The sequence below is a fragment of the Theropithecus gelada genome, chromosome 15 (assembly GCF_003255815.1).
Source record: "Theropithecus gelada isolate Dixy chromosome 15, Tgel_1.0, whole genome shotgun sequence".
Classification (NCBI taxonomy): domain Eukaryota; kingdom Metazoa; phylum Chordata; class Mammalia; order Primates; family Cercopithecidae; genus Theropithecus; species Theropithecus gelada.
In genome coordinates, this window is record NC_037683.1 from 111,268,463 (window position 1) to 111,296,458 (window position 27,996).

Sequence of the window (27,996 nt, forward strand, 5' to 3'; positions counted from 1 at the left end):
GTCGCTTGGCGAGGTTTAGGAATTGCACAGCCAGTAAGTGGCCAGGCCAGGATTTGGACCCAGGTCATGCAGCCCCAGAGTCTATGCACTTCACCGCCATGCGACGTGGCCTAGTCCCAAGGGGAATGGCTTGCCTTGTAGGCGATGAGCTGCCCATCATCGTGGGTGACAGGCAGAAGTGACTGAGCTAGACAGCGGTCTCCTCCACGTATTCAGTGTGTCCTCTGTGTGGAGTTCTGAGCTGAGCACTCTGCCAGTGCCATCTCATTTCAGCCCGACGACACAATGCCAGACGGAACCATCATTCCACTATATATGGATGAACAAACTGGGTTTAGAGAGATCGGGTAGCTGGCCCGAGATCTCTGGCTGCTGAGGGCTGAAGCTGGGACTCAAACAAGTTTGCTTAATGCAGATCCCAAGCTCTTCACCTCTTATCAGGGATGGTGTCCAATCAGTGAGGGTTGGCTGGACTAGATGACTTTTGCGGTCCTAATCAATCCAAGATCCTGAGGGACTGTCTGACAGGTAAAGGGGCACACTCCCCTGTTACTGGCTCTAGCTCTCCCCTAGTAACTACTTACTACACCAAAAATACTAGTCATTACACTTTTGTTTTGTTTTGTTTTGTTTTTAACATAGGGTGTTTCCTGAAAAGTTGCCTGAGGAACAAAGAGTTAAATAAGACCGTTAAAGGATCAGCTCTCTCTGCCAGGCATCTGAGTCCCCTCTGGGGCTTTGAGGAGACAGTCGCTGTCTTTCCTGGGGGTTCCACCACCTTCCTCATCCGCGCTGCCGCATCTGACAACCCTGGGCACAGGAGTCTGCACTCGTCTCCACGATTAATCCAGCAGTCAACTTTCAGACCTTGTCCTGCCTGCCCCATCCGCACCGCCTGGCACGTGGGTCAGCCCGGCGTGACGAACCGTCTTCATCTGGCTTCCTGGACGTCGCCATCTCTTGGTTTTTGGTTGTTTTTTCCAGTTGGCTTTTCCAATTTATACCTGCAGCATGGATCTCTCCTCTGAACTCCGGATGCATAAATCTGTCTACTGGACATTGCCTTGGATGTCTAGAAGGCATTTCAAACTCAGCAGGTCCCACACTTAGCTCCTAATTGTCAGTCCTGCCTCCAGCACACGCCCCTTTTGGTGTTCCCCATCGCAGTTGAGGACAACTGCATTCTTCTAGTTTCTCAGGCCTCAAACCTTAGAACCATCCCAAACTCCTGTCTCTCACATATCTCATCTGTCAACGAATCCCATCAGCTCTACCTTCAACATATGTCCAGAATCCACCACCTCCACTGCTACCACCTGGCTCACTATCTCCTAGTAACCTGGCAGGCACTGTCTTCAATCTGATCTTGACACAGTAGCTGGAGTATGAAGACACAGGGTAGACGACGCCTCTCTTCTCCTCCAAACTCTCCAGTGGGTTCCTCCTGGTCAAAGTCAAACCTTACTTGGCCTCCAGACCTCACCCCTGCATCCTCCAGCTGGACCTTGTCTCCTCCACCTGGGCCCCTTGCTAGCTCTATTTCAGCTCCATCGGTCTCCTGGCCATTCCCTGAACCTGACACATGCTCTCCTACCCCAGGGCCTGTGCGCTGGCTCTCCCGGTGAGGAAAACGCTCTCCTCCCCATCTCCACCGTGTCGCATCCTTCACCTCTTTGCTCACATGTCCCTTTCTCAGAGAAGCTTCTACTGAGGCCTCCGCTCACCCTCTTCTCCCCTCCACATTCCCTGTCTTCCTTTTCTATTTCGTTCTTCTCTACGGGACTTATGGCTCGTGTAACAAACTAACCTATTGTTTGTGTATTTATTTTTGCTGCTTCTCTGTGAAAACGTACACTCGAAGCAGCCAGGAGTTTTGTCTGTTGATCACGTTGCACCCTGGAAGGTGGGGCGGTGTTCAGCACAGCCGGTGTTCAATAGATGTTGTTCCCTGAATCAGCATGTGAGTTGCAGCGTCGTGGCTCCCAGGGGCTCAGGATGCGGCCTCCAGCCTTTGCGTGGTAGCCGTGGACTCTCTGTCAGCAGCGGACCGTTCACATCTTGGAAACTCAGATCCTCAATAGCTCTTGAATTCCAGGAATCAGGAATCCTGAGAAGAGGCCTGGATTCAGGATTCCGTCGTGGGCCTCAGATGGGTGAGAAACGGGGAACCCGTGTGTCCCAGCGGGGACGGAGGGGCCAGCGACAGGACGGGCAGGTGGACGGGGGGGCAGTGACAGCACAGGCAGGTGGACGGGGGGCAGTGACAGGACAGGCAGGTGGACAGGGGGGCCAGTGACAGCACAGGCAGGTGGACAGGGGGCCGGTGACAGGACAGGCAGGTGGACAGGGGGACAGCACAGGCAGGTGGACAGGGGGGCAGTGACAGCACAGGCAGGTGGACAGGGGGGCAGTGACAGGACGGGCAGGTGGACAGGGGGGCAGTGACAGCACAGGCAGGTGGACAGGGGGGCCAGTGACAGGACGGGCAGGTGGACAGGGGGGCCAGTGACAGGACGGGCAGGTGGACAGGGGGGCCAGTGACAGCACAGGCAGGTGGACAGGGGGGCAGTGACAGGACAGGCAGGTGGACAGGGGGCAGTGACAGGACGGGCAGGTGGACAGGGGGCCGGTGACAGGACAGGCAGGTGGACAGGGGGACAGCACAGGCAGGTGGACAGGGGGCAGTGACAGGACGGGCAGGTGGACAGGGGGGCCAGTGACAGCACAGGCAGGTGGACAGGGGGCCGGTGACAGGACAGGCAGGTGGACAGGGGGACAGCACAGGCAGGTGGACAGGGGGGCAGTGACAGCACAGGCAGGTGGACAGGGGGGCAGTGACAGGACGGGCAGGTGGACAGGGGGGCAGTGACAGGACGGGCAGGTGGACAGGGGGGCAGCACAGGCAGGTGGACAGGCCTGGGCAGGGGCCGGGCAGGAGGCCGCGCGGGCGGGTCTGCGGAGCGGGGGCTGCTGCGGGTTTCGCTGCCCAACTGGGGCGCGGAGCAAGTTACTCAACCTCCGTGAACTTCCGTGTCATGATTGTGGAGGAAACTCCTGCAAAGAAACAGCTTTTCTCTCCGGCGGGTCCGACGGCCCGAGCCCCGCCCCGCAGCGCGGACTGAGGGCGCGGAGGCTGCGGGGGCGGCCGCGGGGAGGGTCCGAAGATCCGGCGGGCGGAGCCGCGGGCTGGGCGGCGGGAGGCGGCGCGAGGTGTTCCCGGGGGCGGGGGCGGGACCGACCCGCGGCTAAAGGTTCCCGGTTCACCCGCCCGCGCCCGGCCTGGCCCAGTCTCACCGCGAGCGCCGCGGACACTCGGGGCCGCAGTCGTCTGTCGGTCCTCCCGCCAGGTCCCGCCCCGCACCTGCCGCCGCACCTGCCCCCGCACCTGCCCCCCGCACCTGCCGCCGCACCTGCCCCCGCACCTGCCGCCCCGCGGCCCGGCCCCGGCATGGCTGACCAGGCGCCCTTCGACACGGACGTCAACACCCTGACCCGCTTCGTCATGGAGGAGGGCAGGAAGGCCCGCGGCACGGGTGAGCTGACCCAGCTGCTCAACTCGCTCTGCACGGCCGTCAAAGCCATCTCCTCCGCGGTGCGCAAGGCCGGCATCGCGCACCTGTGAGTCGCCTCGGGCGGGGCCCGTCTGTCTGTCTGTCTGTCTGTCTGTCCGCCCGGGGAGCCTGTCCGGCGCTGGGCCCTCTGGTCCTCCTGCGTCAGCCTCTGTCTGTCCGTCTGATGTCCGGGCGCCTCTCTGTAGAAGCTGGCTCAGCCTCACTCAAGTTCTCACCCCCTCCCTTGACCTTGGAGGGGCCACCTGGGGGTCCGTCTCGCAGGTGCACGCCTGATTCCATCCCGCGTTCCTCTCCTCTGCCCTGAGCAGCCTTCCTCGTGCCCCTCTCAGCCGGCACCTGGCCTGCCCGTCATACCCGCCCTGGCCTCAGACAGGAAAGTGCTGGCTCAGGTGCCTTCCTTCCCCTTCTCTTCTCTGTCCTCCTTCACTCTTTCTGCGATTAGGCACCCGAGTCAGGTTTCTAATCCAGTGTCTCTGACCCGAAACGAGACTTGTTAGGAGCGAGTGTCCCCCTCCCAAGCAGGCTGGGAGGTCTCCTGTGTGTCCAGAGCCTTTAGGAGCAGCAGGCCTCGTGTGCAAAGGAGCTCCCGTGGGCTGCCCCTTGCTGGGACCGTTGCCATGTTGTGCCAGAAAGAGGAAACACCCAGGGCTCCAAAACCCTTATCCATTTGCAATGACGGTGTGTGCAGCCCCCACCCAATTAGTGGAAAGCTCAAAAGTTGTTTGTAGAATGGTTTCGAATGCTCTGTGGGGTGCATCTCGAACGTCACTGGGCACCGGAATCATTGGGGACCTTGGTAAGACGTGTGCCGTCTTTCCGTCGCTCTGGGACGGGTCCTGAGACTCGGCATTTCTGAGAAGTCGTCCTGTGGTGAATGCTGCCCGTCAGATACTGTGTGTCTGCTGATCTCATTGTGAGTAGCAAGGGGTCAAGGCGAGGGGAGACTCAAAGGACCCCTTCTTGTGAGGTTTTTGTAAGTCACACAACATCCTTTCGTTTGTGTTGGTGTGCACAGGTATTTTCTTTTTCTTTCCTTTTTTTTTTTTTTTGAGACGGAATTTTGCTCTTGTTGCCCAGGCTGGAGTGCAATGGTGCGATCTTGGCTCACCAGAACCACTGCCTCCTGGGTTCAAGCGATTCTCCTGCCTCAGTTTCTCGAGTAGCTGGGATTACAGGCATGTGCCACCACGCTCAGCTAATTTTGTAATTTTTTTTTTAGTTGGTCAGGCTGGTCTCGAACTCCCGACCTCAGGTGATCCGCCTGCCTCGGCCTCCCAAAGTGCTGGGATTACAGGCGTGAGCCACCATGCGCAGCTGTGCACAGATGTTTTCTAGCTAACTGATCCACACTTTTTTTTTTTTTTTTTGAGACGGAGTCTTGCTCTGTCGCCCAGGCTGGAGTGCAGTGGCCGGATCTCAGCTCACTGCAAGCTCCGCCTCCCGGGTTCACGCCATTCTCCTGCCTCAGCCTCCCGAGTAGCTGGGACTACAGGCGCCCGCCACCGAGCCCGGCTAGTTTTTTGTATTTTTTAGTAGAGACGGGGTTTCACCGTGTCAGCCAGGATGGTCTCGATCTCCTGACCTCGTGATCCGCCCGTCTCGGCCTCCCAAAGTGCTGGGATTACAGGCTTGAGCCACCGCGCCCGGCCACTGATCCACACTTTTAACTAAAGGGTAACTGGGTTTTCAGATTGTCCATACACCTTCCTAACATTCCCTGCACTTACGTACGCTATAAAAATGACACATGATGGACTGGGCGCGGTGGCTCATGTCTGTAATCCCAGCACTTTGGGAGGCCAAGGCGGGTGGATTGCCTGAGGTCAGGAGTTCAAGACCAGCCTGACCAACATGGTGAAACCCCGTCTCTATTAAAAATACAAAAATTAGCTGGGTGTGGTGGTGTGCGCCTGTAATCCCAGCTACTTGGGAGGCTGAGGAAGGAGAATTGCTTGAACCCTGGAGGCAGAGGTTGCAGTGAGCCAAGATCGCGCTATTGCACACCAGCCTGGGCGACAAGAGTGAGACTTCGTCTCAAAACAAAAGACACATGATGCTTAGAGCTGAGCTGAACAAATATAATCCCACTACTTTGGTTTGGAATGCGTGTCTCCATCTTTAAAATCTCTTCTCCGCCCCCCATCCTGCAATCTAGATTCCTCTTCTTACTGGGAGGCTGTCTGGCGTTGGTCCCACAGTATGGATTGGCGGAGATCATTCATGTAAAGGAGTTGTATGATCACATTTATTTTTGAATATTAAGCAGACATGTTAAGGAAGGCGATGACTCCATTGCTGTTGCCTCTGGCCCCTCTTAATAATACATTCTTAAGGATTCTTCCTTTAGAAACACACCCAGGTGAAATCTTATTCAAGCTTTAATTTACAGCTATTATAGGTGGCTCACAGCTTTAACTGCCTTTGAGGACCAGGGATATATTTTAAAAAGAGGGCTGTCGACTGGGTGCTCACACCTGTAATCCCAGCACTTTGGGAGGCCGAGGCAGGTGGATCACCTGAGGTCAGGAGATGGAGCCCAGCCTGGTCAACAAGGTGAAACCCCGCCTCTACTAAAAATACAAAAATTAGCCAGGCTTGGTGGCGGGTGCCTGTAATCCCATCTACTTGGGAGGCTGAGGCAGGAGAATTGCTTGAACCCGGGAGGCGGAGGTTGCAGCGAGCCGAGATTGTGCCACTCTACTCCAACCTTGCGACAGAGTGAGACTCTGTCTCAAAAAAGTAAGTCTCAGAAAAGAAAAAAAAAGGGCTTCTCATGTCTGATAGCTTAAAAAATGGTCAGTACCTGTCACACTCCTAGAGAGACTTAGAAATGTAAGATGTGTTTTGAAGTGTCCCACTTCCTAAGTAACCTTGGATAGCGGGACCTCAGATAGTGAGATTTTGATAGTAGGGCCTGGATGAAGCATGCTAATTTTGGCTACAGAAGATACGTGTATTATTTATTTATTTATTTTGAGATAGAGTCGCACTCTGTTGCCCAGGCTGGAGTGCAGTGGTGCGATAATGGCTCACTGCAGCCTCAACCTCCCCGGCTGAATTGGTGCTCCCACCTCAGCCTTCCCTGTAGCTGGGACTACAGGCATGTGCCACCATGCCGGATAATTTTTGTGTTTTTGTACAGATGGGGTTTTGTTATGTTGCCCAGGCTGGTCTCAAATTCTTGGATTCAAGCGATCTGCCCACCTTGGCCTCCCAAAATGCTGGGATTACAGTTATGAGCCACTGTGCCTGGTCAATATGTGTACTTTTTTTTTTTTTTTTTTTTTTGAGACAAACTTTCGCTCTCTCCCCCAGGCTGGAGTGCAGTGGCGGGATCTCTGCTCACTGCAAGCTCCGCCTCCCGCGTTCACGCCATTCTCCTGCCTCAGCCTCCTGAGTAGCTGGGGCTACAGTTGCTCGCCACCACGCCCGGCTAATTTTTGTATTTTTGGTAGAGACAGGGTTTCACCGTGTTAGCCAGGATGGTCTCGATCTCCTGACCTCGTGATCCACCCGCCTTGGCCTCTCAAAGTGCTGGGATTACAGGCGTGAGCCACCGCACCCAGCCATGTGTACTTTTATACTAGATAGTTGTGAATACCAGGCTTTAAAGAAATATTATCATGTGGCATTCATTGACAAAATTTAAACCATTCAATATAATCCAAGGAAAGAGTGAAACCCACCCCATATGTATCCCGGGGGTATCCACTGTAAATGATTTACTGCTTATTTTTCCAGATACTTCTTTACACTCATATGAGTTTACACGTGAACACATATTTACATATGCCTGTAAGTAAACAGCAGACAAAATGGGATCACACTCAACACACGCTTCTGTAGTTTGCTTTGTTCTTTAACATTATTCAAGGAACATCCTTCAATGTCAGGACATCTTCATCTACCTCGTCTGCATTCACGGCTGTGTGCTGCTCCCCTGCGCACATCAGGAGGTGTTGAACTTGTTCTCTATTTTGGGGCACTCCGGTTTTTACCAGCCTTTGGGTGTGACAGTGCTGTACCCTTGGGACTGGTGTTGACGCCTGGTTCTTGGGGTAGCTGAGAGGGAGGACTAGATGCTGGACACACGTGATCTTGTGGGAAGTTCAGCGTTTGGCCGTTTGCAGTATCGCATGTCATCGGGCAGGTAGCATGATTCTCAAACCAGGCCCCCAACTTCCATTCATTCCAGGCGCTGAAATCCGGAATGAAAAACCAGCATTCCTGCAAAGATCCCGTTAGTGCTGAAGAGCAGACCTAGAACAGCATGTACCCAAAGGGATGGGGTGACTGCAGGTTTGCAGGAACCTCACTGGAGCCGGCTGAGGGAGCTCACCCGGGGTCATGATGGAAACATCAGGAGTTGAAGCACAGAGCCTGGTGTAACCTAAAGTTGCTGTTGTAGTCACTTTTATTGCTCCTATTAAAACATTCATGGAATCGTTGAGTTTTAAACTGAAAGGCATTCAACAGTCACCTAGTCTGTAGTCTATCACCTCCTCATACAGAAGAGGACCCTGAGACTGAGGAAGAGGAGATGACTTGGCCTGTGGCTGGGGCCTCAGGAACTCCGGCTTGGGGCTCTTTTGGCCACACTACACATCTCTTCATTTTTTAGAAATCAATTAAAATTCACCAAACTCTAAATCTCATCCATTAGTTAGTTATTCCTTTTTTTTTTTTTTTGAGACGGGCCTCACTCTCTGTCACTCAGGCTGGAGTGCAGTGGTGCAATCTCAGCTTACTGCAACCTCTGCCTCCTGGGCTTGAGCGATCCTCCCATCTCAGCCTCCAAGGCAGCTAGGGCCACAGAAGTGCACCACCACACCCGGCTAAGTTTTGTATTTGTATTTGTGTTTTATTTATTTATTTATTTACAGACAGAGTCTCACTCCATTGCCAAGACTGGAGTGCAGTGGTGCAATTTCAGCTCACTGCAACCTCCGCCTCCCAGGTTCAAGTGATTCTCCTGCCTCAATTTCCCGAGTAGCTGAGATTACAGCGCACCCCACCATACCTGGATAATTTTTTGTATTTTTAGTAGAGATGGGGTTTTGCCAAGTTGGCCAGGGTCGAACTCCTGGCCTCAAGTGATCCACCCGCCTTGGCTTCCCAAAGTGCTGGGATTAGAAGTGTAAGCCACTGCGCCTGGTCTAATTTTTGTATTTATGGTAGAGACAGGGTTTAGCCATGTTAGCCAGGCTACATTTTTGATGTGAATTCAGGCTTAGATCCCAAGGAGCCGTTGCTTTGGGCAAACGTGCCCTGGGAGACTTCCCTCTGGGCTTCCGGCTCCCGCCATCCCCTCTTGGGAGAGAAGCTGTGCAGGTCAGGAGAACGCTCTGCAAACCTGAGTCAAGCTGATGAAATTGTGGTTCAAATGTCAGGTTCGAATGTTGTCTACTTTGTTTGCATTCCTTTGGAAGTAAGGGGTCCTCCAGTGGCTTCAGCTTTTTTGTTTTGTGGAGCTGACCTCCCTTTGTATCCATTTCCAAATCACTGACTGAAGAATTCACTGATTTCGTTCAATTTCACTAAATATTACTGAACATCCACCCCCCATGTACAAAGTTCCAGAAGACGAGAACAACAGAGTTTACTCTGTAGGAAAAAATATTTGTATAGTTATAACACGCATTAGAGGTTTTGAAAGATGCTTGCTTTCTTTCGTGTTTTGTTTTTTTTTTTTTTTTGGCGGAGTCTCCCTCTGTCGCCCAGGCTGGAGTGCAGTGGCACGATCTCAGCTCACTGCAAGCTCCGCCTCCCGGGTTCACGCCATTCTCCTGCCTCAGCCTCCCGAGTAGCTGGGACTACAGGCGCAGCCACCTCGCCCGGCTAGTTTTTGTATTTTTAGTAGAGACAGGGTTTATCCATGTTGGTCGGGCTGGTCTCGATCTCCTGACTCCGGTGACCTGCCCGCCTCGGCCTCCCAAAGTGCTGGGATTGCAGGTGTGAGCCACTGTGCCCGGCCTGAAAGATGCTTTCGCAGTGGCTCAGCCTGTAATCCCAGCACTTTGGGAGGCCGAGGCAGGGGGATCACAAGGTCAGGAGATCGAGACCATCTTGGCCGACTCAGTGAAACCCCATCTCTACTAAAAATATAAAAATTAGCTGGGTGTGGTGGCAGCACCTGTAGCCCCAGCTACTCGGGAGGCTGAGGCAGGAGAACGGCGGGAACCCGGGAGGCGAAGGTTGCAGTGAGCCGAGATCGGCCACTGCACTCCAGCCTGGGCAACAGAGCGAGACTCCACCTCAAAAACAAAAAACAAACAAAAAAATTTTTGCTTTCATAGAGGCGCCAAAAATGCGATTTATGGTGAAGGACTTCGGGGCGCCAAGAATGGGCAGGTGCTGGACCTGGCGTCTGGACCGCAGCTCAGGCTGGTGGCCACGGGGGAGGAGTCCTGAGAGGGGAATGTGTTTCTGGAAAAGTTGCCCACTCACTTTGACCAAAGCGTGGAGTGCTCATGGTGGGTTCGTGGCTGTGAAATTGTGGGTACGTTGGGGAAGCATCAGATGGCAAGGGTGACCACGTTACAGGTTTGCGGGTATACACAGGGAGAGATGAAGGATTTTGAACGTTTTTTGAGTGGGGCAGTTGCGTGACTGGAGACAAATCTGGAGAAAGTGTGGCTGGAAGCACCGCGGAAGAGGGAAAGACAGGACACGGGAAAACCAGTGGGAAGCGGGAGGCTGAGTTGAGTAGCCGGCAGAGCTGCAGCCTTGAAGGGGAGAGGAGGGATTTGGAAGAAGTCTGAGCATGGATTAGATGAGAAGGGCTGTGAGGGAGGTTCTGAAACCGCTGGTCCTAGCAACTGAAGGCAGAGCCATGCCACCACAAAACAAAACACACACACACAGGGACAAGGAGGAGCTGGCGTTTAGAGTTTGGGGAAGGAGGGAAGGTGATCTCAACATTCCGGAAAGGCTGAACTTGAGATGTTAGTGGGTGACCTGTTGGGAGATGCTGTACAGCCTGCAGCTGGCCTTGCCCGTCTGTTTTGGCACACTGGCCCTGAGGCAGAGAAAGGAGGAGGAGATCTGGAGCGGTTTAGCGGACAGGAGTGTGCAGGGATTCAGAGCACGTTGTGGAGAGAGATGGAGCCAAGCTTAGATTCCTGGCCCTGCCCTTCGATGTCTATGAGGACTGGGCTGTTGATGTGACGTCACTGAACCTGTTTCTCCAGGTGTAAGATGGAGACAGCTGTGTTTTCAACCTCAGAGAATCGTAGGAGGATGAATTAAGTTTACTAATCGGGTACCAATGTTATTAATATCATTGTTTTCCTGAAGGCTATTTATTTATTTATGTTTGAGACAGAGTCTGGCTGTGTCACCCAGGCTGGAGTGCAGGGGTGTGATCTCGGTTCACTGCAACCTCCACCTCCAAGGTTCAAGCGATGCTCCTGCCTCAGCCTTCCAAGTAGCTGGGATTGTAGGCACCTGCCACCACACTCAGCTAATTTTTGTATTTTTAGTAGAGACGGGGTTTCACTTTGTTGGCCAGTCTGGTCTTGAACTCCTCACTTCATGATCCACCTGCCTCAGCCTCCCAAAGTCCTGGGCTTACAAGTGTGAGCCACTGTGCCTGGCCTGTTTTATTTTTATTTTTTGTAAACTTTTATTTGAACGTTTTGTTCTTCATTCGTTGGCAGTATCCTGTGTGCCTTATCAGCAGGGACGGAGTCCAGGCATGTTACATATTAGAACAATATTGCACCCAAAAGTGGCTGCAGGAACTGTCCTCCCACCAGACTCATACAGTGTCCAGAAGAGTTACTTTTACATACGGGGTCCTCTCAGTTGTTTGACAGAAGAAATAATAAAGAGCTTCAGATTTCATTTTAGAATGACAGGTCAGCTAATACATGTTTAGGCTTATCTTCCAATTTGCAGTTTTTGACATTAAGCTTTTAGAAACTTTACCAGATTTATTTTATGTTTCTTGAATTGTCTTCTCCACATGACCAAAGAGTGAAATTGCAACTTCGTTTCCATAAAAGCTCTGCCAGCCTCGTGCCATCCTGTTTACCAGTTTAGCTCTGCCAGCCTTGTGCCATCCTGTGTACCAGTTTAGCTCTGCCAGCCTCGTGCCATCCTGTTTACCAGTTTAGGCCCACAGGAATGCAAGCAGAGGCAGGTATTTGTGACCTTTGAAAGCAGCTCTCACTGCAGGCGCCTCTTCTTCAATGTATTTCTGAACCCTTGGATATTCCCGGCCGGGCAAATGGTTGATTACCGTGGAATCAAGCAGTAACAAGCCAGTCTTACCTTTGACTTTAGTGATAAGGATTAAGTAATAATCCCCCTCCCTTTTGGCTGAGCCGGGTGTTCGGAGCCCGAGTCTGGTGCTTTTGCGTGCTGTGCGAAGTGTTGCTGCCGCAGTCGTGTTGCTCAGTCACAGTGACTTCGGGAGGAGATGGTCCTAAGTCAGCAGAGCCAGGCAGCCCTGGAGGGCTCTAGCTCTGTCAGCCCCTGGCTCCAATCCTCGTGTCCTTCAGTGCTTTCGAGATGCTGTGACAGGCAGCCTCCCCCAGTCATCACAAATCTGCATGTTCAAAGTCCATGGCTGTGAAATGGGTTGTTCTGTTTTAGAAACCATTTGCAAACTTGGAGAACAATGCTAACATTTAATAAAAATCTCCAAGGATTTCAAAACACTGGCCACTTTATGCTTCTAAGGTGTTCCCCGTGATATGAATTAAAATGACTTACAGCTCTTTAAACTTTTCAGTGGGGTTTACGGTAAAAGTAAAGAAGAGACATGATAGGCAGTTTCTGCAGTTGAGTTCTGCCTCCCAGACTCCAGAAAGAGCTCCTTCGTGTCTCTGGGGTTGGAAAGGGAAAGGGCGCAGAGGCTTCAACCCTGCCTGGTGCTTTTCCACTTTACTTGGGCTGCAGGGCCAAGCAATTTGAATAAAATTGAAGTGAAATGTCAAGAACATCTCAAATAAATAATATTCCCAGTGAGATTTTATCAAATGTAAACTTGGAGCACTTTTTTTTTCTTTTGCCAGTTCCTTATTGGCTGTCCTCCAAGAAGTTGCCTGCAAAACTGGTTTAGAGATGCCTCCCCTTCCCCCAATCCCCAGACCAACGACACTTACTTAGTGGATGCCTGCCGGGCTCTGTGAAGAGCATGTGGCTGCCTGGGTGGGGAGTGCTGTAAACCAGGTGCATTATCCACCATCCCCACCAACGTGGCCGGAAACAGCCACTCAGGGGCTTCGCACAGCTTGATGGAGGCCACATCGTCGGTAAGAGGCAAAGGCAGAATCTGAACCCAGCTCTTTCTGGTGCTGAGTTCTTGCTTCTCCGCATGGTGTGTTACGCCAGGCGAGCTAGGGGTGGGAATGGTGACATTTCTTGCGCACTTGCCTATGCACCAGGCACTCTTCTGACCACTTTACCTGTATCAACCCAGTTATCCCCCCTCTATCGACTACGAAGCAGACACACTACATTCCCATACTGCAGATGAACCAGAGGTCACAGATGCGAAGTGACTTTCCCTGGCTGCTGAGTGTGGAGCAGAGCTGGGATTAAACCCTGGTGGTGTAGAGGGCCAGCCTGGGGCCTTGACCACGACACTCTAGTTTCCTGAGGAACCAGGTGAAAGGCCACTGCATTTGTCTAACGCGGTGTTTGCACAGCAGACACACTTTTACCACGAAGCTGTGCTAATCTGAGGGTTTTTTTCAGGGGTCGGAGTCTTGGGTGGTAGAGGTTATGCACGCAGGCATTACCAACACCGCTGGGTCTAATGGAGTTCATGATCTTAGGAATCCTTGGATCCTTTTATTACTCTCTAAACGTGTTCATCCATTTACACTGAGAACCCACTATGTGCAGGCATTGTTCTAGGTGCTAAGGACACATGGTTAACAAAATACTCTTTTTTCCAGGATCAGGAACTGGTAGGTCTTTCCTCCTCCAGAGGCACATGTTTATGCAAGAGTTTCAGGTCCCTGGGATAATACACTCGGCGTTTCCCTGATGCCCTGCGCGTTTGCTTCGGACCTCACTAGAAACGCCTCTGGCTGCCTGTAAGGTTCTCATTGCGAATGTCCCAGGTAGAGGGCTGTGCGTGGGACGTGGCCATCCTCAGGGTGGCCCGTCAGGTGAGGGGAGCTCAGAGGCCCTCCACTCTTGGCATTCTTGTACAAAGCAGGTTGGGCCCAGGCCTCTAAGATCGGGGTTTTAGATAGCGTTTCCAAGGGTGGCAGCCCTGTCTGTGCCCTCCCTCCCAGCGGCTCCTAGAAAAGAGTGGGCCATTCCTAAGGCCATGAAGACAATGCCCCATAAAGGCCGGGCTTCCATGCCTGTGGGCTCTCCCCGTCCTCTCTTGGTGGGGGTTGAGAGACTAGACCCTCCCCGCTACCTCCCCAGGAGTGGGGGTTCTGTGATGTCACTGATGCCGGTGTCTCACTCTTGCACACATTTTCCAGGCTCCCGGCACCATAGAGGATCTCCCGGAGGCTAGTGCCTTCAGCTTCAGGCTCTGATCCTTCCTTGTTTCTTTAATTATCCATCTTAACCACCGAAATCAATTAGCAGCCTTCGTAGTTAACAGGCTGCCATTTTCTAGGCCAAGGCTTGAGGTGAATTAGTTCCTCCAAGCAGCTGTGGTTTTATTTCCAGAAGCAGCCCCCAGATCGATAGCTGTGCCTATTCAATGACCATGGGTCTGTGAAGGGCATAAGCAGGACCCATGCTAATCAGCTCTGCTTTTTCTATATTAAAAAAACTTTTGGCCGGGTGCGGTGGCTCACGCCTGTAATCCCAGCACTTTGGGAGGCCAAGGTGGGCAGATCATGGGGTCAGGAGTTTGAGACCAGCCTGGTCAACATAGTGAAACCCTGTCTCTACTAAAAATACAAAAATTAGCCGTACGTGGTGGCGGGCGCCTGTAATCCCAGCTACTCAGGAGGCTGAGGCAGGAGAATCGCTTGAACCCTGGAGGGGGAGGTTGCAGTGAGCTGAGATGGCGCCACCGCACTCCAGCCTGGGTGACGGAGCGAGACTCTGTCTCAAAACAAACAAAAAACAACAAAAAACCTTTAATTAAAGTTACCCAATAGATTGCATGTAATATATACTTGTTTTATAAACTTAAGATACAACATGGAACGAGATTTTAAAATATATATAAATATAGTATAAATCATGATTAGTGCTTCCTCATCATTGTTCTCTTTGCTGTTGTGAAGAAAATCTCAGCTTCAACTTAGATATATGGAAATCAAATATCCGCGTCTCTGGAAGATTGCAATTTAAAAGCATGTCCTGGAATTTTCGGCCGTAGTTTGAAAGCACCTGTTGATTCACACATGCCTGGAAGTAGCTGACGTTTGTGCAACACTGTGCCGTGGTTCGGGCGGTGCCCTGGGGTTCTGTGCAGCTGGTCTGGCCTCCTTGCTGTGAGGTGCGGGCATTTAAATTCCGTGGCCAGCAGTAGCGGCCAGTGGTGCTCTGGCCTCAGCAGGTGCCCTGTTCTCTTGCTTGCTCCCTGCTACTTCTCAAGGAAGGCCTCAAGCCAATCCGCTCCTTATGCTCTGACATTTCTCCTCTTAGGCCCAAGACAGAAACGGTGGAGAAAACGTCACAATGTTGCCTTTCCCCTCTGTGATAACTTTTTTTTTTTTTTTGAGACAGAGTCTCTGTGGCCCAGGCTAGATGCAGTGATGTGATCTCGGCTCACCAACCTTTGCCTCCTGGGTTCAGGCAATTCCTGTGCCTCGGCCTTCCAAGTAGCTGGGATTCCAGGCATGCGCCACCACACCTGGCTAATTTTTGTATTTTTAGTAGAGGTGGGGTTTGGCCATGTTGGCAAGCTGGTCTCAAACTCCTGGCCTCAAGTGATCCACCTACCTTGGCCTCCCAAACTGTTGGGGTCACAGGCATGAGCCACTGTGTCTGGCCACCTCTGTGATAACTTTCATTCGGAAAGCATTTCCTTGGCAGATCATCACTGGCTCCATCCAAATCGCCCTCCCTGCCCCTGCATGATCAGCCCCGGCTGCTGCTGCTGCCTCCTTTTCTGGCAGCGGGGCTGGGGGCAGAGCGGGGGCGGGGGTGGAAGGGAGCTAGGCCTGGAGGTTTACAGCTCGCTCAGTGCAGCCCATGTCTTAGCCATTTCACTTGTTCCTCTCTCTCCTTTAATTGTGAGGCACGGTTGGCCTGGGGAAGGCCTTTTTGGACAGGGTCGTGTGATGGTTTCCCATATCCCTGCAGCCTCATTTGTGCCTTATCCCATCCCCAGAGAATGGCAAACTGGGTGATCTGGAAGGAGCCGGTGGTGGGTGCAAAGGCTCCAGTCGAGTCCCACAGAGGGTAGTTGGTGTCATCACCTCTGGTTCACAGCTGCCTCCTGGAAACGGCTTCCGAGGCAGGATGGGCTTCTGGCTCCACTGGGCTCTCCTGGAGCCCTCCTAGAACTTGAGGCGGGGGATGGCAGCTGCCACATTCGCTTGGGCTCAGGGCTGCCTCACCAGGAGCTGAGGCCCACACCTGCTGTTGACTCTAGGCAGCCGTCTCTAGATGGTGATTGGAATACAGAGCGAATGCTCTTGTTTCTCTGTCCTTCAGGGCCTTTGAGGAATGATGACTGATCAGCAGGCAGACATTTATTATTTCTTTTTCTTACTGAGGTGGAATTTAACTCTTTGTTGCCCAGGCTGGAGTGCAGTGGTGTGATCTCGGCTCACTGCAACCTCTGCCTCCTGGGTTCAGGTGACTCCCCTGTCTCAGCCTCCCGAGCAGCTGGGATTACAGGCATCTGCCACCACTCCCCACTAATTTTTTTTTTTTTTTGATGGAGTTTTGCTCTTGTTGCCCAGGCTGGAGTGCAATGGCACGATCTCAGCTCACTGCAACGTCCACCTCCCGGGTTCAAGCGATTCTCCTGCCTCAGCCTCCTGAATAGCTGGGATTACAGGCATGCGCCACCATACCCAGCTAATTTTGTATTTTTATTAGAGACAGGGTTTCTCCATGTTGGTCAGGCTGGTCTCGAACTCCCAACCTCAGGTGATCCACCCACCTCAGCTTCCCAAATCACTGGGATTATAGGCGTGAGCCACTGCGACCGGCCAATTTTTGTGTTTTTAGTAGAGATGGGATTTCACCATGTTGGCCAGGCTGGTGTCGAACTCCTGACCTCAGGTGATCCACTCACCTTGGCCTCCCAAAGTGCTCGGATGACAGGTGAGAGCCACTGCGCCTGGCCGGACATTTATTATTTCTAAGGGGGCTTCTGAAAACTTATGGAGAAAATAAACTGCATGTGATCTTCAGCTAACCCACTCCCTGAGCATTCTTCTGAGGACTTTCCATCTGTCAGGATCACAGAAGCCTTGCCTGCTTGCGACTTCATTGACCGTTGTAAACGCGTTACTCGGGGACATCTCAAGCCCTCTCAGGGTCCCCGAGGTGTGATGCGGGAGGCTTGATGGAGCCTGTGTCTGGTCCTGACCGCCCATCGTGACTGTGCAGCCCTGACAGTACCAAGCCAGGTGGTGTGACCAGCACAGGGTGCGGCCCGCTTCACGCACTGCGGCTCAGAGGAGACCCGGAGACGTGATGGACACCCCGACATTGTTGCTATCAACATGGCAGCATGGTTGGCCGGCAGCCGGGGGAATTCGTTCTCTTGATCCACTCACTGTTTCTACCTTAGGATCCTTTTCCTGTGCTTTTCTGGAAGGGTTTCATAATGCCAGGAGTAACCAGGAGAAGCCTCCCCCAAGATATCTTAGCAAAGTTCTGAAGTATGTGAACATTGAGTTGGAGGGGCCCAGAGTAATTGTCTTCGTGTGTTGTTTTACACTTGAAAGACAACTGAGGACAGCTGGTGAAGACGGGAGGGACCCTCACTGGGGGTAAAGAAAGGGGCAGGAACCAGTTAACACATCTGTCGCCACCCAGTGGCGTCATGGAAACCTGGAGCAGGTGGAGCCCATTTCCTGCCGGGGTTTGGTGGACGCAGGTGGCCCTGTCCGTGCAGGTGCTGAGGGCCCTGTGTACTTTGGACGCAGGTGGCTCCGTCTGTGCAGGTGCTGAGGGCCCTGCGTGGTTTGGTGGACGCGGGCGGCCCCATCAGTGCTGTGGTGAGGGCCCTGCATGGCTTGGTGGATGCGGGAGGCCCCATCCGTGCAGGTGGTGAGGGTCTGGCGTGGTTTGGTGGACGTGGGCGGCCCCGTCAGTGCTGTGGTGAGGGCCCTGCATGGCTTGGTGGATGTGAGTGACCCTGACCATGCAGGTGCTGAGGACCCTGTGCCATGCATCCTTCCAGAGTGCTGTGCGGCCCCATAAGCCTCCTATCGTGAACAGGGTGTACCATCCCTTCTGTGGCCCTCGGCTTCTCTGTGTTGGTTCCTCTGTGTGCCAAGGATAGGAACCATCTGAGACTCCTGGATTGCAGTGGGGAGGCCTGGCTGGTGGTCATGATTTGCCAAGTCTCCCACCCTGACACCGACTGTAACCTCTCGTAGGCCTGGGCATGATCTGGGGCAACAGAAGTTGCTTCTCACTTTAATCTGGCCAACTGCTGAGTCTGCAAGCTCAGAAAATGCGGTCCAGCGCATCAGGAAATAGCCTACTTTCATTTAATCCCACAAAACAAGTCACGGTGCCCCTGTGTTTAGGACACGGTTACAGGATAACTTGTCTCTCCCTGGCTGATGGGGCTGGCCCGGGAGTGCTGTACATCGGAGCCACCTCACAAGGACTTTCTCCTCCAGGTCTCCTCTCTCTGAATTTAGGTGCTTCCTGGATCCAGGCATCACAGGAAAAAGTCAGGCTTTGCAAAATCACTTGTATAAATGTGCACATAGGACCCACTCCCCTCCATCTGGAAATATGTGAAAAATGAACTGACTGTTTGCTTTGGCTCAATTGCTAACACGCCGCTCTTCTCTGGAGTCGTTACTAGCTGACTTGTTTGGGCTCCTTTAGGGCTTTTTCATTTCCTCCCATTCTTTGTTTTTGTTTTTTTGAGATGGAGTTTCGCTCTTATTGCCCAGGCTGGAGTGCAATGGCGCGATCTCGGCTCACCGCAACCTCCACCTCCTGGGTTCAAGGGATTCTTCTGCCTCAGCCTCCCAAGTAGCTGGGATTACAGGCACGCGCCATCACACCCAGCTAATTTTTATATATTTAGTAGAGATAGGGCTTCACCATGTTGGTCAAGCTGGTCTTGAATTCCTGACCTCAGGTGATCCACCTGCCTTGGCCTCCCAAAGTGCTGGGATTACAGGTGTGAGCCACCACGCCTGGCCCATTTCCTCTCCCATTCCTTTTTTTCTTTCTTTTTTTTTTTTTGAGACAGAGTCTCGCTGTGTCGCCCAGGCTGGAGTGAGCAGCGCCATCTCGGCTCACTGCAAGCTCCGCCTCCCGGGTTCACACCATCCTCCTGCCTCAGCCTCCCGAGTAGCTGGGACCACAGGCGCCACCACCACGCCCGGCTAATTTTTTGTATTTTTAGTAGAGACGGGGTTTCACCATGTTAGTCAGGATGGTCTCAATCTCCTGACCTCTTGATCCACCCACCTTGGCCTCCCAAAGTGCTGGGATTACAGGCATGAGCCACTGTGCCCGGCCTATTTCCTCCCATTCTTATGAAAAACATTCAAAAAGGCATTCAGCTTGAATGCCCCCTTTGCAGTGAGATCTTCCTGACCCTCTAAATTAACCATGTACCTTCTCATCTCCCTCTCCTGTCACCTTGATTTGTTTTATGTCAGCGAGCACCTGTCACTCTCTGACGTATCTTTTTCATTGAAAATACTTATTTCTTGTTTGTCTCACCCCAATAGAATATACCCTCCATAAGGGCGGGGTCTTACCTACCGTGTTCAGCACCGTAACCCCAGCATCTAGAACGGTTCCCCGTGCACAGCAGGTCCCCAGTGAATATTTGTGGAATAAGTGAGCACTCAGACAGCTGTCTAGGAAGCTTTTGAGTAAAAGAGACCATGGCCTGAGTGTTCCTGAGGGAAGTGCCTGAGCAGATGGGACTTGGACCAAAGCGTAATATAGGACTTTCCTTCCGCACCTGCCTCAGTGCCTCATCTGTGTCCAGTGCCTTCGGGCCCTCTGCCCAGCCCTCCCAGCCCCTGAGCTGTCCCTGTCGGGCTGCGCCTATTAGTGCTAAGCCTTTTGTGTGTGTCGTCTCATGTGGTCCTCTGACAGCCGCGTCAGGGCGGACCTCACTTCCCTCTTTGGACACGTGTGAAAGGGAGGGAGGCTCAGAGAGGGCAGGGGAGCCTGGGAGCTGAGACCTGGACCTGGTCTCTGCCTTGAAGCCCTCCTTCTGTCCATCGGTGCTATTTGCCCTCCGGAATCAGAAGTGACTTTGACAGTGGGCTGGGCATGGTGGCTCATGCCTGTAAATCCCAGCACTCTGGGAGGCTGAGGTGGGTGGATCACTTGAGGTCGGGAGTTCGAGACTGGCCTGGCCAACATGGTGAAACCCTGTCTGTACTAAAAATACAAAAATCAGCTGGATGTGGTGGCTTACGGCTATAGTCCCAGCTACTCAGGAGGGTGAGGCCCGAACCTGGGAGGTGGAGGTTGCAGTGAGCCGAGATCACGCAAGTGCACATCAGCCTGGACGACAGAGTGACACTGTCTCCAAAAAATAAAAAATAAATATAACAATAATCATAAAGTGACTTTGACGGTGCAACTCTCAGGACGAGCACTGCCGCTAGTGGGGTCACCGAGGGAGCTGCCTTTGAGCTGGTGGGCCCTGCCAAGTCCCTCTGGCCTCCCAGATTTTGGCACCTTCTTCCTCCACAAGCCCCAGCCTCACAACTAGGGTGAGAAAAACATTGTGTGGAAATAGAATCGAAAGCCCAGGGACACGGGGTTCAGCCCAAAGCTCCACAGACCTCTTGGTCTTTTACTCATGAAATAGGAGTAATGGGTGAAAAGAGAAGCGGCAGGAGGAGGGTTCGTGGGATGAGACGCGCTTTGCAGGCTGGAAAGGGAATGATGCCAAGAGTGGCCAAAAGACGCTGACAGGCGGGCACGAGAAGACAGCCGGAGCTGGCTCCTGAGACAGTCAGGCCGGACCAGGCACGTGGGTTTGGACGGTTTCTAGAAGGTGCTCAGTTTTGCCCAGCCAGACACAGCGAGTTATGTTTTGGGCAAATGTACTTGCAGGAGCTGAAGCAGCCACGGCTGCTGGATAGGGGAGCGTCGGTTCCCAGGCGAGCCACGGCTGCTGGATCAGGGAGCGTCAGTTCCCAGGCGAGCCACGGCCACTGGGTCGGGGAGCGTCGGTTCCCAGGAGAGCCACGGCTGCTGGATCGGGGAGCGTCGGTTCCCAGGCGAGCCACGGCCACTGGATCGGGGAGCATCAGTTCCCAGGCGAGCCACGGCCACTGGGTTGGGGAGCATCAGTTCCCAGGAGAGCCACGGCTGCTGGATCGGGGAGCGTCGGTTCCCAGGCGAGCCACGGCCACTGGGTCAGGGAGTGTCGGTTCCCAGGCGAGTGCACATCGCCATCCTGGCCAAGGGCGTGGGTGTGCCCTTAACACCCACTTTCAGTGGCTTGTTGATGTCTTCAAAGACCCATCTTTTTCCCTTCCCACATCAAGGCTCTCTCCTTGCTCTGTGCATCCTTCCTGTGAGACGTCTCCCTCCTTTCTGTGTTCAGGGCGACCCCAGGCTCTGACAACCTGCCGCTTCTCAGTCTAACAAGCCAGGCTGCATTTGGACAAGCCACTGGATTCTGGGAATTCTACACTTACTGACTTGCAGGTAGCTTAAAAATAGTGAAAACTCCAGGATCCCTGGAACTTCCATGCCCTAGGACTCCTGCCAGGGGCCCAGGGTGTCACCAGGAGAGCCCTGGCCTGGGAGTCATAGGCAGCATCTCGCCGCCGCCCTGCCTGTGGAGAGGCCCACAGGAGTCTTGGGGTCTGAGTGTTCTCCTCTATGAAATGATGCCTTGTTTCTTTTAGGGTCTTTGTAGTTATAAAGCCATAAACCCCTTGGCTTGGCTTGAAACTCAGGCTCCCCCCGACCCAGGCTTGCTGGGTCTCGGTATTGAGTTGTTTAACCCGTGTGTTTGGGCCAACACTGGTTCTTTCTGGGCAGAACCGAAAACCCCCCAAACGTTTTATGTAAAAAGCGCGGACACACGTACTGCAATAAACAGATACCCACGGTATCTGCAGTATTAAAAATGTTCTTGGGGGAGTATGGTTGAGGAAAAAATGTTCTGAAAAGCTCCCTAGGGGAACCACAATGAAAACAAAGTTAAGAAACACCGATTTAACCACAAAAGCGTGCAGGGCACCATGACCGGTTCGAGGTGAAGAGGCGGGTGGTAGCATCTCCTCCTCTCTAGGGTCTGTCCAGAGGCACCACCGCCCTTCCTGCCTCGTTCTCCCAAGCTGTGTGTCCTCCTTCCTTTCTTCTAAATCTTTTTAAAAATTTTTATTATACTTTAAGTTCTGGGATACATGTGCAGAATGTGCAGGTCTGTTACACAGGTGTACACGTGCCACGTGGTTTCCTGCACCGATCAACCCGTCATCTACATTAGGTATTTCTCCTAATGCTCTCCCTCCCCTAGTCCCCAACTGCCTGACAGGCCCCGGTGTGTGATGTTCCCCTCCCTGTGTCTGTGTGCTCTCGTTGTTCACCTCCCGCTTATGAGTGAGAACAGGCGGTGTTTGGTTTTCTGTTCCTGTGTTACTTTGCTGAGAATGACGGTTTCCAGCTTCATCCATGTCCCTGCAAAGGACATGAACCCTTTCTTCTAAATCTTACCGAACACTCACTTTTGGTGGCTTTATGGACACATCTACATGCTCTGGTGGTCATGGCTTATTTTTTTGTGGCTTTTGTTCCCTGAAGCTATGGCATTGCTGGTTCTACCAACGTGACGGGTGATCAAGTTAAGAAGCTGGATGTCCTCTCCAACGACCTGGTTATGAACATGTTAAAGTCATCCTTTGCTACGTGTGTTCTCGTGTCAGAAGAAGATAAACACGCCATCATAGTGGAACCAGAGAAAAGGGTGGGTCCGTACTTCCACCGTTGAGGGTTTTAAGGCAGCTGGTTTTCTTCCCAGCTTCGTAACTGACTCCACTTGTTTAGCGGAGTTGGGTTCTGGGAGTCCCTCTAGATCCCCCCCGCAGTCTTTCCACAGCTTCCACCTCATTGCTGCCATCTCTCGAACCCTCCCTGCGCCACTGTGCAGATAAGTGCTGTGGCTCACGCTGCCCTCTCTCCAGTGGACTCCCATGAACTCATCTCCATTTCTAACTTTTTATTGCCATGTTTAATGCTCTTCAAACCCTGGCTTCTGTCGGCCATCTCTTTTACTACATCCCCATCCACCAGATTCCTGACCGTCACACTGACCCTCCTGGTGGCCTGGACTGCTGGAAACTTCCACCCCTGATGCGTGCATTGGAGTCCCTGGTGGTCGGTCTCGGCTTCTTCTTCTTCTTTTTTTTTTTTTTTTTGAGACAGTGTTTTGCTCTTGTTGCCCAGGCTGGAGTACAGTGGCGTGATCTCAGCTCACTGCAACCTCTGCCTCCCAGGTTTAAGCGATTCTCCTGCCTCAGCCTCCTGAGTAGCTGGGATTACAGGTTCCCGCCACCGCACCCGGCTAATTTTTGTATTTTTAGTAGAGACGTGGTTTCACCATGTTGGCCAGGCTGGTCTTGAACTCCTGACCTCACCTCGGCCTCCCAAAGTGCTGGGATTACAGGTGTGAGCCACCGCACCTGGCCTTGTCTCTGCTTTTTGAGAGCAGAAAATGAATCTTATTTGTCTCTGTGTCCCAGTGTCTAGTGCAATGCCTGGCACATTGGAGGGCCTCGACAACAAATGACTGTTGAAAAAGATTGTTAAATGAAAGAGTATTCCCAGCTTTTACAAAACAACAATTGTAATTAAAAAACAAAACTTCTGAGATTCGATGCACAGTTATATGGGCTTACTATCTTTCTCAGCTTGAGAGGAACTGGGAACATGAAGGAGTAGAATTAGGAAAAAGCAGTGAGAAGATGAAGAGGCTGCCTGTCCTCACCCTGTTAAGAGGGCGGGAGCCACATCTGATGACGTTGTTTTTCATCATTCCTAAAATAGCCCTACATGCTAGACCTGAAGTTCATGTTTTTCTCAGCTGGGCCTTTCAAGGTCTTTGGCAGCGTCAGGCATATAGCTTAGATTTGTTGTTTAATATTCTCCATCACTCACGCTGGGCTGCTCTGTCTACCACGGGCCTTCGTGACAATTCGTGACAGGCAGGTTCCTGTGTTCCGGTTCCAGTTCCTCCTGCGTTAGTGAGAGAGGTCTGTGAAGAGCAAGAGGGCAGGGAATCATGTGAATCTGCTACAGACATTTAAAAACCACACTGGAAAGTGGCTAATTTGGAGATGGAAAACTCCCAGTGGTGTGCTGGTAAACTGCGTCTCAAAGCAAACAAGTCTCTGATACGTCCCCTTGCCTCTGTCAATGGTGTGAATACTCTCCCATCGTCAATTTTAAGCTACCAATGTGACGTCACTGAAGGCAGAGCTGGGAAGAGATGTGCACGGTTAGCTCCTGAGAGCTGATACCAGCCAGCTCCTGCACACCACTGAAAATCCCACTCAAAGCAGGAATCTGCAGTAGTCCCACTACCACTGCCAGTTATCTCCTTTGGGAATTACACTAGAAATTTGTTTTGTTTAGTTTTGTTTTTAGAGACAGGGCCTTACTCTGTCACCAGACTGGAGTGCACAGTTGTGGCTCACTGCAGCCTCCAACTCCTGGGCTCACGTGATACCTCCTGCCTCAGCCTCCTGAGTAGCTGGGACTACAGATGTTCAGCATCATGCCCAGCTAATTGAACTTTTTTTTTTTTTAACAGAAGGAGTCTATGTTGTCCAGGCTGGTCTCAAACTCCTGGGCTCAAGTAATCCTCCCGTCTTAGCCTCCCAAAGTGCTAGGATTAGGCATGGGTCACCGTGCCCAGCCAGGATATTTTTGAAAACTCTATGCATCCCAACCTCAAGGGGCATCTGTAAGACCTCCACGAGAAGTTTCTTACAGGTCTCAACTCCAGTGAAGTCTCTGCTTCACCTCAGGAATTGCTTTTTCCTTTACGAATAAAGGAAAATGAGTGACTAACCTTGCTTTTCTTTTCCCTTTGGCTGCCAGGAAACTCAATGCAAAGTTATGATTTGACTGTATCAACAATGTGGGAAATCATGACTTATCTGTATTCCATTCCCTTCATCCGCACCTCCTGAGTGGTGTTTCCTCTGTTTAATCGTCGTGTGTGTGTGTATCCGTGCGTTCTCTATGCCATTTCATACCTTCCATGACAGAGTATAAATAAATAAGACCCACATTTTTTGAACTTTCCTCTGAATTCCCACTCTTACTCCCTAATGTATACTCCTTAGTGTATCTTGCTACAACATTTTAAGGTTGTGTTTCTTTTTTCTGTGCTCAGGGTAAATATGTGGTCTGTTTTGATCCCCTTGATGGATCTTCCAACATCGATTGCCTTGTGTCCATTGGAACCATTTTTGGCATCTATAGAAAGGTAAAACGTGGTATCTTCAGCACTTGGTTTGGGGACAAAAGTTAAGATGGAGCATCCAGTTCTATTTCCCTGTGGCAGAGCAGCCAGAGTGGAGATCATGAGACTCCGTGAGGCTGAAGTAGCTTCTGTCTCAAGTTCTGAGCTTTTCAGCAGTAATTGCATGACGAAGACCCACTAGGTTGTTGAAAGAAAATATAGGGTAAAATATGGGTGGGAAGAGAAGGATATTTCACTCTTTTTACTATATCTTACTTTTTAGGATAGAAAATGAGATTTTAAAAAAGGAGGCAGTAGAGGGTGAGTATAGTGATGACACGATGTGAACTGAGAGTTGAGAGCGTGTGACAACCATAGAGATTATTTAGGTCAAAAGTGTCCTTTAAGTCCCCCAGTCAATGGTCCCGGCCTGAGTCCAGCCTATGGCCTAATGTATACAGCCTGTGAACAAAGAATAACCATTTTGCATTTTTAAATAGTTGAAAAAAACTAAAGAACAATGTTTCATGATCCATTTTAAGGTTTACTCTCCACAAATGAAGCTTTAATTGGCATTTGGTCACATTCATTTGTTCACGTTGCTGCCGTTGGCTGATTCTACGCTACGCTGTCAAAGTTGTGTAGTTATGATAGAGACTGTATGGCCCATAAAACTGAAAACATTTACTATCTGTCTGTCTGTAGCAAAAGTTTCCTGAGCCTTGCTCTAAGTCGTAGAAAGCACACTGGACAGGACGAGAACCCAGCCCTGCCCCGGGTCTCCTAACACCTGACTCGGGCAGTCATCCCTCCTCCAGAGCTGCTTTTTCTAAGAGAGAGGGGAGGGGAGGGGAGGGGAGGGGAGGGAGGAGAGGGAGGAGAGGGAGAGGTGCTCAATTATACAGATAAGTGAAAATTAGAATGAAAACCCATCCACCCAGCAGGAAACATGATAAAATCCAAGGTACATCCTCTTAGCTTTAGCTCTTGTTTTGTTTTTTTAATTTATTTTTTATTTTTATTTTATTTATTTATTTTTTTTGAGACGGAGTCTTGCTCTGTCGCCCAGGCTGGAGTGCAGTGATGCGATCTTGGCTCACTGCAAGCTCCGCCTCCCGGGTTCACGCCATTCTTCTGCCTCAGCCTCCCGTGTAGCTGGGACTACAGGCACCCGCCACCGCGCCCGGCTACTTTTTTTGTATTTTTAGTAGAGACGGGGTTTCACCGTGTTAGCCAGGATGGTCTCGATCTCCTGACCTCGTGATCCACCTGTCTCGGCCTCCCAAAGTGCTGGGATTACAGGCGTGAGCCATGTTTTGTTTAAAAAAAAAAAAAAAATTTTAGGCTGGGCGCGGTGGCTCACGCCTGTAATCCCAACACTTTGGGAGGCCAAGGTGGGTGGATCACAAGGTCAGGAGATTGAGACCATCCTGGCTAACACAGTGAAACCCCGTCTCTACTAAAAATACAAAAAAATTAGCCGGGCAAGGTGGCGGCGCCTGTAGTCCCAGCTACTCAGGAGGCTGAGGCAGGAGAATCGCTTGAACCTGGGAGGTGGAGGTTTCAGTGAGCCGAGATCGCGCCACTGCACTCCAGCCTGGGCGACAGAACCAGACTCCGTCTCAAAAAAAAAGTATATATATCCTTGCAAAGTATCAAATCCACAGAATAGCAAGAGAGGTTTGTAGCAGAATTTTTCCTTGCAGAGGAAGACCTCTGGTTAATGTGTTAACCACAACTAAAGCAGTGTTGATGTTTGCTAAGCCCATTCTCCATCTCAGTCCCCATAAATAATACTCTTTTAAGGGAAACACACACACACACACACACACACACCCTGGGAAATTGAGAGACATTGGCTATTAACTAAAAAAAAAAAAAATCAAGCCAGCTTGCAACAGCAGCTTGAATTATGAATGACAGAATTCTCAACAATAAGTCTCGACTCTTCTCAATAAACCAGAAGTGACTTTATTAAAAGACAGAAAGCGGGGCCAGGCGCGGTGGCTCACGCCTATAATCCCAGCACTTTGGGAGGCTGAGGCGGGCGGATCATGAGGTCAGGAGATCGAGACCATCCTGGCTAACACGGTGAAACCCCGTCTCTACTAAAAAACACAAAAAACTAGCCGGGCGTGGTGGCGGCGCCTGTAGCCCCAGCTACTCAGGAGGCTGAGGTAGGAGAATCGCTTGAACCTGGGAGGTGGAGGTTTCAGTGAGCCGAGATCGAGCCACTGCACTCCAGCCTGGGCGACAGAGCGAGACTCCATGTCAAAGAAAAGAAGAAAATCATTAATAGTAAGAAATCAGTGGTTAAGAGCTGTGTCCTTAAGGAGCTCCCTTCCCTAGTGTTAGAAAAACTCTGGACCACATGACCCAGTCGGCTGTGTTTTTAATGAAAAAAATGGATTACAGCACATGTCACGTTCTAAGAGTAGGTATTATTTTGGTAACTTTTTGGTGTGTGTGGCCGGGCGGGGGCGGGCACTGGTTTGTGATGTAAAATGTGCTTCTTCCTGTGCATCACGGTTAACACATTGGACAGCATCTGCTCTACCCCGTCATGACTCTGGGGAGAGATTCTGAGTCCCTGCATTTCTGAGAATTTCCCTGACGTGTGAGTGACATAGACCAGGGTATGGGCTGCAGCAGCAAGAGCTCACAAAACCGATTTCCTCCCCAGACTGGCTGCCCTGCAGCCCAGTGTCAATTTGTTTAAATGAAGATGGAGTTGGCAGGTGAAAGAGGTGGATGCCCGTAGTAAGATTACATTAGTGCGAGCTGGCAAGGAGCCATGCTCTTTTTTGGAACTGATAGTGGAGAGATGAGGGAATATCACATTAGAAAGACTGGAGGAGGGCCCTGATGGAAAGAGGGATCCAGATG

At 51.7% G+C, this 27,996-nt stretch overlaps 1 protein-coding gene across 1 annotated transcript in view; it reads left to right on the plus strand.

Annotated features, from left to right (window-relative positions):
* The first annotated feature begins 3,166 nt into the window (after positions 1-3,166).
* Positions 3,167-27,996, plus strand: part of FBP1 (fructose-bisphosphatase 1) — a 34,788-nt gene continuing 9,958 nt past the window's right edge. The window contains exons 1-3 of the mRNA XM_025359214.1: positions 3,167-3,618; positions 22,446-22,608; positions 25,042-25,134. Of these exons, the coding sequence (XP_025214999.1) occupies positions 3,449-3,618; positions 22,446-22,608; positions 25,042-25,134 (426 nt within the window). The 5' untranslated portion in view covers positions 3,167-3,448. The remainder of the gene's footprint in view (positions 3,619-22,445; positions 22,609-25,041; positions 25,135-27,996) is intronic.